This window comes from Cryptotermes secundus, unplaced genomic scaffold (genome assembly GCF_002891405.2).
Source record: "Cryptotermes secundus unplaced genomic scaffold, Csec_1.0 scaffold535, whole genome shotgun sequence".
Taxonomy (NCBI): domain Eukaryota; kingdom Metazoa; phylum Arthropoda; class Insecta; order Blattodea; family Kalotermitidae; genus Cryptotermes; species Cryptotermes secundus.
In genome coordinates this window covers 309,180-320,114 of record NW_019723909.1, presented here as the reverse complement: position 1 = coordinate 320,114, position 10,935 = coordinate 309,180, and the positions used below count along the sequence as shown (strand labels likewise).

The 10,935-nt window shown below is 40.5% G+C and overlaps 1 protein-coding gene across 1 annotated transcript in view; it reads right to left on the bottom strand.

Moving 5' to 3' along the window:
* LOC111862094 (tachykinin-like peptides receptor 86C) overlaps positions 1-10,935 on the bottom strand; it is a 170,754-nt gene that overhangs the window by 19,042 nt on the left and 140,777 nt on the right. The window contains exons 4-5 of the mRNA XM_033750548.1: positions 10,092-10,172; positions 2,037-2,187 (exon numbers count right to left, since the gene is read on the bottom strand). Of these exons, the coding sequence (XP_033606439.1) occupies positions 2,037-2,187; positions 10,092-10,172 (232 nt within the window). The remainder of the gene's footprint in view (positions 1-2,036; positions 2,188-10,091; positions 10,173-10,935) is intronic.

Sequence of the window (10,935 nt, the reverse complement as noted above, 5' to 3'; positions counted from 1 at the left end):
ACGGTATTACGCATGAATGCTGATTATCGCATTCTTAACCTCATTGCGTGTCCATGTGTTGTCATCTTTGCTCTTTCACTGCAAAACACTTTTCGCAAGTCTCCAGGCACCTAGGTAATGACTTAAATTTTCAATCCCCAAATTTGATCCTCAACAGAGAACACAAACATTGTTTATATCATGCACCCAGACAGTATCACTTTCACAGCCGTATATTTAGTCAGAGTTACTGGGTTATCTAAATGTATAATTTCGCCATTACAAGTGCTGTAGGTAAAAATGAGCCGAAGAAAATACAGCTGATTTTTCTTAAGACATTTTCGGTAATGCATCAGTGTGTGCTACAGTTTGGCACATGGATACACACAGATCTACACTGGAGTCTTCAGAGTAATAAAGCGATCGTGAAACTTCTTTTCCTTCACCTCCAGGAAATACGAAATACTTGTGATGGCTGCTGGCCAGGACCTGATTTAGAAGAAGCTGGGTTTATATATTGCGCAGCGTGAATAGAAGAGTTACAATTTAAGGCTGGATGTACCCCGACATGAGCAACTGAGGTCGAGTAAGTGAAAGAACAGTTCACCCCCCATTTCCAAGTCTGCTGCCCATCATACCATTATGTCAACAAAACCCGTGTTGCTCTTGTAACTTGCAATGCATAACGGTTAGGGCGCATTTCCTTAGTCGTCCACATAAAGACTTGATGCCGGGGACCTGGCGCATATTGTTGAGAACACATCCCGTTTCGTCTTTCCAACACAGAGCGCTGGTGCCTCCTTTCACCTTACACAGAAGATCCCGTTTCTTCAACTTCAGTACCTTTGGCCCAAAGTTTGCTGGCATGCTGTGTCGAACGGTAGAGCAGGTGTTCATTTTTACACTGTATAGATCTGAAAACAGTTGACGCGACGAAAAGTAATTATCTGATAATCAATTTTGTCCTATTCTTTCTACTTTTCTTCTTGACTTCAGCACTGTTCCATGTGGAAGGGCGACATTTCCAGCAGTATTCGCACGCTGTTTAACAAGACAAGTAACCATGTCATAAACACAACCATTGATTCCAAATCTTTTTCTCTTCTTCGGGACTTACGGCCGAAACCCCATCCTTCCTCCGAACCTCAACATTACTTCATCAGCTGACTGTCACGTGTATTAGGGACTAGAGACGCGGGTTTGGATCAGTGAATTGATTTATTGGATATTCACTAGTCCTAACTACAAATAATTATAGCAATTTTAAGATTACTGTAATTATAACACATAAATAAAGTATTATACACGTATATCTGCTCACACTCGACGTTGCTAAGTGACGGGTCTGAACAATGACTATTCCCATGCAAAGATTTTCTTATCCGATTCCTGTCAATGAATTTATTACACAGGAACTATAACCGTCACACTCCAGATATCACTGCACTACAGCACAGATTAGCGACTCCTCTCTGTCAGAATAGTGCTGAATAGTTCTTCAGTAAACATTAGGCTGAAGAAGTCAAATGAAAACTAATCTCCACTGACGTCAGGTACAACAACACGAATCAATCCAGGATGAGGGCCAGTGAAATGGTGCACTGAAGCCTTGTCTTCGCCGCTTCTGGTAACATCTTCACTGTATTCAGAAAAATCATGCGTAAAACCATAATGTGAGTCGTGAGACGCAAACTGTGCTTCAGAATCGGAATTAGAACTAACTCCAATATTACGCGGACGTTTCGCCATGGTGGTTGCAGTAGAACTTCTGATATATTTAGAAAGAAAATCCACGCGGCATCTCTATTACACCAAATATTCACGACTGTGAGTACGAAGATGGACAAAACATGTTACTGATCAAGAAGACCCAGGTTTTGTGTCCTCAAATCGAAGACACAGTCATATCTTCTGGGATATCACACTATAATAATAAGTGGAAGACGATGAGAGGCGAAAATTGAGACTTGGTCTTCTCCTGTATGACACCGTGGTAACCAGAGTAATTGTCTATGAGCTGCAACCTTATTTTCGGGACCATACGAGCAGTTACTCACCTTCCTTTTGGATTTGATGGAGTCTACTTGACGTTGAGTGAGCTCCCCTATGGATCGACTTCCCCAAAGCTCTCTCCCCATGAGGGTGTAACAGACTGCCATTGCTATCACAGGCACCAGGTATGTGAGGCCCAGGAACACCAGGTTGTACCTAAACAGGATGCATTGCGTCATCAGTACACCACACAAGGCGCTTCAATTCGTCAAATTACAATGCAAAATTCATTACTGAATAGACATAAACTACATGAGCCAGGAATTTTTTCTAAATAATAATTTTGAATGAAATGACAACTGACGACGGAACAACACATATCCTCCTGCTGCGAGTATTAGCACTGTAACATACCGCCCGAAAGCCTGCTTGACTTACTCTTCGACCGTGATGATAGAAGCAGTAAGTTCATCCGAAATGATGGCGAAGGTTTACACGTCATGACATCAAATCGCATACAAGTCTCAAACTTCTGGGAATCACATTCTCAGAAAATAAAGCAATGTAAAGATGAAACAAGAACAATATCACGGATATGCATCTGCAAATGGAAATGAGCAGATATTGAAACTCGCGTATTTACAATTCGAAGGCTTTCCTTTAGCGACTGGTTATATATTAGCCACCCCCTAAAGAACCACTATAGCCTTCTAATCCTAGTCGTTACTATATATACGGGAGCCGGGCTAGCGTATTCGGTATAGCGACTGGCTGCGAGCTGCACGACCGAAGGTTCGGAGTTCGAGTCCCGATATGATCAAGATTTTTTTCTTCTCCATGTCTTTCAAACGAGGTGTGGCCCACCGAGCCTCCTATCCAAGGGTACCGGGGGTTCTTTCCCCGGGGGTAAAGCTGCAGGGGCGTGAAGTTGACCACTCATCTCCAACTAGAGCAGAAGTCAAGGAAATATGGATCTATACATCCTCTCCCCCATACGCCTTTATGGTGTAGTGTTTATAAGCACAGGGACAACTTTACCTTGCCGTTACCGTATCTACACTGTGCTGTGTCTGTAATTGGCCTTATAACTGTTGACTAGGCACAAAAATAATAAAGAACAGAATAGAAATATTATTATTATTATTATTATTATTATTATTACTTACTTACTTACTTACTTACTTACTTACTTACTCATGGAGCTGAGCCCTTCTGGAGGAGTCGCCAATTCTGCAGCTACTCAAGAATTTCCCAGCATTTTATGGAACCCGAAGGTTCATTACTGTGTTCACAAGAACCCTCCACTGGTCCCTATCCTGAGCCAGATCTATCCAATCCATACCATCCCATCCTATCTCTCTAAGATCCATTCTAATATTGTCCATCCACCTACGCCTTGGTCTCCCCTGTGGTCTCTTTCCTTCTGGCTTTCCCACCAATATCCCATATGTATTCCTTTTCTCCCCCATTCGTGCTACATGCCCTGCCCGCCTCATCCTCCTTGACTTGATCATTCTAATTATACCTGGAGAAGAGTACAAGTTATGAAGCTCCTCATTATGGAGTTTCCTCCAAACCTCCTGTCACTTCATTCCTCTTCGGCCCAAATATTCTCCTCAACACCCTGTTCTCAAACACACTCAGTCTGTTCTCCCTTAGTGTCAGAGACCAAGTTTCACACCCATACATCACAGCCGGCAAACTTATAACTTTTTATATTCTAATTTTTATGTTTTTGGACAACAGACGAGAAAACAAAAGGTTGTGGACTGAATTGTAGCAAGCATTACCCGAGTTCAATCGCCACTTAATTTCCTCCTCAATCAGGTTTCCATCTGTTATCGTTCTTCCCAAATGTCTGAACTGTGCCACGTTTTCAAAACATTTGTTTCCTATCTTCATATCATGATTTTGCCCTGCATTTTGGCGACGACACAATAACATATACTTAGTTTTCTCTGTGTTTACTTGTACACAAACCTCTTTGCACGTACTTGCGTCAATTAAAATTTGCGTGTTTTTCTTTATGGTACCTGCATTGTCACCCAGTAAGTTCACATCATCGGCATGGGCCAACAGCTGATGTGTCCCGTTTAGTTTCACTCACACCTTGTTTCCCTGGATAATTGCCCAGTTGATCAGCAGAAGTTTAAATTCATATATGTTCAATAGCGCCTTGGGGGAGAATTTTCCAAGTTAATCCTTGTGAAACCGCCAAAAAAGCAAATCGAGTGCAATCGTGAAGACAGAAAGCCTGTAGGTGGTGAACTGACATTAGGCCACGTCTTATGTCTGGAAATTATGATTGGGTATGCTCTGGTACATCCTACCTTTCCTTGCTATTTTACTCTGCAGTTTCCAATTGATTATTTCATGAAGTAGACGCCATGACCTACTGAGATAACCGTGGCCCATATCAAGAAGTCTGCAACGGGAAGAGTGAAACTCCCAGAAGGAACATTAAAATCGGTTGTTAATATAACAATGCTGTGAATGTTAATGAAATTGTTTACTTTGTCGACGTGCTCATGCCGCGACATGACTCATGAGACCCAAACCACGAGAAAGGAAGGCTGGAAGTCAGCGCTGGCAGTTCGTTGTTGGCCGTGAGAATTTCCATTTTTGGGAGGTGTTTCCTGGAAGCGACTTCTCAACACTGAGAAGACATAGGTTCACCTGTAGTGAAATATACAGCCTGTAGATTCAATGATAGCGTTACAAATATTTGTAATTACGAAATTTAATTGTTAAATAAATGCAATAATTAATCCAAACCCAGTGTCTAGTCACTATCGTGTGACAATTTTTTGCGTCTTACGCTCAAGATAAGCTCAAAAATGAATGCAGGTCTTCGTTTGAAGTATCCGCTTAATCCAATTTTAACCAAACTGAAAGGGGTGGATAAACATTAATATTTATTAAATTTTACGAAAATGCGTTCGGCGGTTCTGGAAGACGCTTCATTTATACTGATGGACAAGCTGTCGTTGTGGCATTAGGTATGATCTGCTCCGTAGAAGCAGGGAATAAAACTATGCTTTTTACATTTGCCTTCAGAATCATTGAGAAGAAAACAAATTTCTGTTGTAATCATATAAAATTGCTGTATTCGTCATAAAAGAGGCGTGGCAGTTTGCTGGAATTATAGGTAATATATAATTTGTTAATTAAGATTAACTAACTTAAAGCTATAGGTTACAAGTAAAAGTACGCAGATAGCCAACATTTTCACAATAAGAAAGTGACATAGGCTCAATCTTGCTGTATGAACAGGCTGTACCATCTGCTATTTTCCTGGAATTTTAGCTACAGCGGCATGTGTTTGGTAATCTGAGATTTGACAGCTAGTGCAAGCTATGACTTATAAGAGGGACGGCCAGGAACCTAATCTTAGATGGTTATAGATAAGCTTCTTACAAAAGTGCCGCTGCGTCTTTAAGGACTAAAATCGCGCAGTAAATCTACATAATTTGGAAACGCGAATTTCTGGTGAACTCTAAAATTTTCAACTGAAACAAAAATGCCCGTTTTAGGGAGGAGTTTCCTCTTAGAAATTTGGGATCGAAGAAAGTCATTAATTTATAGAAGTCTTTTATCAAATTAGTCGTCTTCCAACCTCTGAGTCTAGTGGGAGCAACCTTGCGTCACGCCGTCACACATAAAGTTACAGTTATAGGTTGTTCATTGTTAAAATTTATACAAGTTTCATTTAGTAAAATAAAGTGAAGTAAGTTATTGGAAGGCACCAATAATAGAAGACTAATGATATTATTAAAGTGTGAATCTTTATGCAGGAAGCACTGTGACAGATTAGGCCGTTTATAGGAGACGAATACGTAAACATGTTCCAACCAATAAGAATCCAAAAATAGAATGGCGTCCGTTGCTAGGTTACAGACCTGTAAGCACATATCACAGCAACGAATGCGTAACAATAGGGCGTCCATTGCTAGGCAATGCATGGGTGGACATGCCTGACAACAATATATGATATCCGTTGCTAAACAGCGATGCGTTTTCTGCGAGTGGTCCGTGCTGAGCCTATGTAGGGAACAGTGAACACTGTTCGAGGAGATTCGACAGCAAGACTTCGATACGCGAGAAGACCAGGGCTGAAATCAGATCAGTGATCAGTAAGAGGAAAACCGACAGAAGCCTTCGTGTGGCTTGGTTACAAGGAACATTATAGTGTGTCCATTGTTCGCAGTTACGAAGTGTTATGTATCAGTTAAATCGGCAGTCCGTAATTATTTGTCACGTACCCCCTACACGTGACAATATGAATATATCAGTACTGCAGCTTGCACAAAATTACTTCTGAGTTTTATTTCCGCTTTTCAAGAGATGACTCTTACGGCCGTATTGTCTCTTTTACAAGATGTGATACAAAAGTATGTTCCGACTATACTGCAGCTCCATTTCAGCACACTCCCTTTTCACTGGGCCTTATTCTGAGTTAATCTAGTAAAGCTCTAAAGATTATCATTTCATTAAATTACATTCGATATTATATCCTGTTCTAGGAACACATCTCCCAGGAGGTCTCTTCCGAGCAAATTTCCCAACCAATAAAGGTAGGAATTTGTTATTTTTCCACATCCGCTTTGTATTTCTCATCTCATCCTGTGATCTGGAAACAAGATGATTAGGACTGGACATCTTTATAAAACGTAATGCAGGTCTATATTGAAATCTGAATATGAAATTATGTTTGAAAAATCTAACTTTTTATAACAACTGTGACATTCTGAAGGTGTGGCGATATTTATGAGTTGGGAAGAAGAATGACAAGTTACAGATATGAGTAAAGGAGTGATACATACAGCATTTTCCATTGCCAAATCAACATGATTAACTTTCCTAAGAAATCAATGATTAATTCGAGGTACAAAAACAAGAAGGGAAATTATAAAGTCAGAACATCGGAATCTAAACGGGGTTAAATTATTTGATTTGAGTTTCTCATGGCGGTGACTCTGAAGAGTTTTATCTTCTGAAATATGGTGCCGTATAATCTGGTAAACATTTACAGATTTTTCGGTTCCCCTACTCGCTGTTCGTTGATTGGGTTAATTCTAGACATCAAAGACGACGCAGGAAGTTCCTGATAATTCTACCAGACTGCAAGGCGTCACTTTTAAGAAGATATCACTCTTGTGTATTTGTGGCGAAAGGTGCGTTCCTTTCGGGCAGGCGTCATCTGCCAGCACCTGGGCTCCTCGCTGACGTACATAGCAGAAGGTCGATATTAATGCGGCCGACCTTACGTGTTCTCTTGCCTGAAACTCGAATATCTCTCTGTATGTACCTACGTAATCCCGTCATTCTGCCTCTCCTCTTCTTCCACTTCAATCCACTTCACATAATGCGAGTATTTCCTTCTGTATAAATGAACAGCTTTCGTTCTCGTAAGCTTTATCTTTGACGTTAAGTAATTCCAGTTCACCAGAGCAATGAGCTCTTCAAGGGTTATCACATTGCATTACATAGTAGGTCACGCTGTGGTCTGAGTTTCTGGCTATAGATCCTGAGGCCCCGGGTTTGATTCCCGGCTCTACCAGATTTTCTGAGAAGTAGTAGTCATATAAAATTTTGTCCAATATTCTTCTTTCAAGGTTAAGTCCATATATAGATGAAATTATTGGGGATCATCAGTGTGGGTTTCGACGTATCAGATCAACTACAGATCAGATCTTTTGCATTCGTCAGATATTGGAGAAAAATGGGAGTACAATGAGACAGTACATCAGCTATTTATAGACTTCAAGAAAGCCTGCGATTTAGTTAGGAGAGAAGTATTGTACAACATTCTGATAGAGTTTGGGATACCCATGAAACTAGTTAGGTTGATTAAAATGTGTTTAAACGAAACGTATAGTAAAGTCCGTGTAGGTAAACATCTGTCTGATAAATTTCCTATCGAGAATGGTCTAAAACAGGGAGATGCTTTATCGCCCCTCCTTTTCAACTTTGCCTTAAAATATGCAATTAGGAAGTTCCAGGGAAACTAGGTGGGACTGAAATTAAACGGGACACATCAGCTGTTGGTCTACGCCGATGATGTGAATCTACTGGGTGATAATGTAGATACCATAAAGAAAAACACACAAACTTTAATTGACACAAGTAAAGAGATTGGTCTAGAAGTAGACATAGAGAAAACTAAGTATATGTTACTGTCTCGTCACCAAAATGCAGGGCAAAATCATGATATGAAGATAGGAAACAAACGTTTTGAAAATGTGGCACAGTTAAGATATTTGGGAACAACGATAACAGATCGAAACCCGATTCAGGAGGAAATTGATTGAACTCGGGTAATGCTTGCTACCATTCAGTCCAGAACCTTTTGTCTTCTCGTCTGTTGTCCAAAAATATAAAAATTAGAATATACCAAGTTATAAGTTTGCCGGCTGTGATGTATGGTTGTGAAACTTGGTCTCTGACATTAAGGGAGGAACATAGACTGAGGGTGTTTGAGAACAGGGTGTTGAGGAGAATATTTGGACCCAAGATAGATGAAGTGACAGGAGGTTGGAGAAAACTGCGTAATGGGGAGCTTCATAACTTGTACTCTTTTCCAAGTATAATCAGAATGATCATGTCAAGGATGATGAGGTGGGCACGTCATGTCGCACGAATGGGGGAGAAGAGGAATGCATATTTGATATTGGTGGGATAGCCAGAAGGAAAGAGACCGCTGGGAAGACCAAGGCGTAGGTGGGTGGACAATATTAGAATGGATCTTAGAGAGATAGGATGGGATGGTATGCATTGGATAGATCTGGATCAGGATAGGGACCAGTGGAGGGCTCTTGTGAACACGGTGATGAACCTTCGGGTTCCATAAAATGCTGTGAAATTCTTGAGTAGCTTCAGAATTGGCGACTCCTCAAGAAGGGCTCAGCTCCATGAGTAAGTAAGTAGTGAGTCTGGAATGGGGTCCACTCAGCCTCGTGGGGATAATTGAGGAGCTATTTCAAGGAAATAGCAGCTCCGGTTTAGAAAAGCGAGATTAACAGCGGTGGGGATTCGTTGCGCTTACCACGCGATTCCCTCTATCCGCTAAAGTTGGCACTAATTCGCCGACAAGCTGGGGCAGGCTGGTGTCTCGAAACTCAAATAACTCTTTTTTATATCCGTTTTGCACGGATCATGCAGAAAATACAGCATCTCTATTGTTGGGACAACGTATCTACAGCGCCGTTTCATAGCAATAAATTTATTCAATTGTTGTTTGCGTATTCGTTGCTGCGGGATTATGTGTAGCGAGTCGTTGCCTTGCAAATGAACGTGTATTCCTATTTCACTAATCCGACTTTCGGGATTCATGTCCTGCTCGGAACTATATCTATGCAAAATTTATTTTAGAACATCGGCTATTTTAATTTGTTTCAAGTGAATATAATGACACCCTCCAAAAAGGGGAAGAATATTTTTAATCATACGAAACAGTAACGTAGGAATAATCTTATGATCTGATGTGAACCTTTCTTTACGTTCTTTACGGTGAATAATTAGCAAAATAATGAAAATATTGCCGACTAATTTTAGGAACAATGTAATTTGTGTTTGTACAGTAAGTTTCTGCAACTTTTTAACCATATTCATATCTTCAACACAAATAGCGACTGCAGTCGCCATGTTACTTGGACTTGGACTTGGGTCCGAGAATGACTGTGGTGGCGAGGGCCAGCAGCAATAGTAAACGCGCAGTTGTCTGACTAATAAAAATCTGGTCGTGAGCACCAGATGGGCACTTGACACCAATTTAGACTGGCCGACTGACCGTCGGTCATACTATAGCTTTGACTTTGACAGTGGAAGCCAGTAGTAGAGACAGAATCAATTCAGAATGAGTCCAGGGTAGTCAGGGAAGAAGGGTTCGGCTGTAGAGTCACTGTGAGTTATTGTAATTGTAATTGTGATTACGAGTGATTTTACGAGGAGTGACCAAATAAATCCAATCATCTAATGCAAACTCTGTCTTATTAGTCACACCTATACAAGCGACAATAATGCAATATCCCGATTATTTGAATTTATTTTCGAGCTTTCAAAATATTAAAATCTTTTGATAACATATGAAGTTTTCTTAATGTAACTGAATAAGGACTTACATATATTCCGTCATGGATGTTGGGTATCTGCCGTCTGGCCATTGCATGTAGCACAAAATCCTTGTCTGTTCGTTGGCGTACCTGAAATCATACAAGGACATTGCAGTTAGAGTATAACCTAGTCTCTGCGAGCGTTACATCCAGACTCCCATGGCTTTCATATTTTACATAGACTGTATTTAAAATGAATCCAATTATAAAGCCCTCTAATATGTACAGTGGTCTAATTTATAAGTTCCTTCTGGAACGCTGCTTTTATTAGAACTTTTAACTAGCTGCTTCTTTCTTGACCTACTTTGCTGTAGCCGTACAAAAGGCACGATATTTTGAAGTCTGGTTTTTCACACATGTTCCTTTTGGAGTTCCTTTGGAAGTCAATAAAAGAACTCTGTCCTTCAGTCTGCTACACCCCTGCCCCTTCCGCTCTGTTCACTTACAGAAAAATGGTAAATATTAATGCAGTGATTTTCAGGAGAAGCAACACAAGACCGTCTTAGTACTCCCCGCCAGATAAAGATTTAACTTCTTACAGAACTACAATTTTTAATGCATGGTCTCTGTATTTAACCGTTTAGAATCTTTGAAATTCCTCAGAATTTTACCACTGCGGATAGGCCTAATTTAAAGAAAAGGGATACAGAAACTTGGGGACTTGGTGATGTTAAAATAATTATTTTACAATGACGATGAGACCGGGGGCGCATGTAGCAAGCATGGGAATGGTGAGAATGCATACAGAATTTTAGGTGAAAATCCTAAGTGGGAATAATAAAATGAGCCTTAAAGAACAGACTGTGAGAATGTGGACTGAATTCGTCTTGCTTAGGAAGAACCCAGTAGTGAG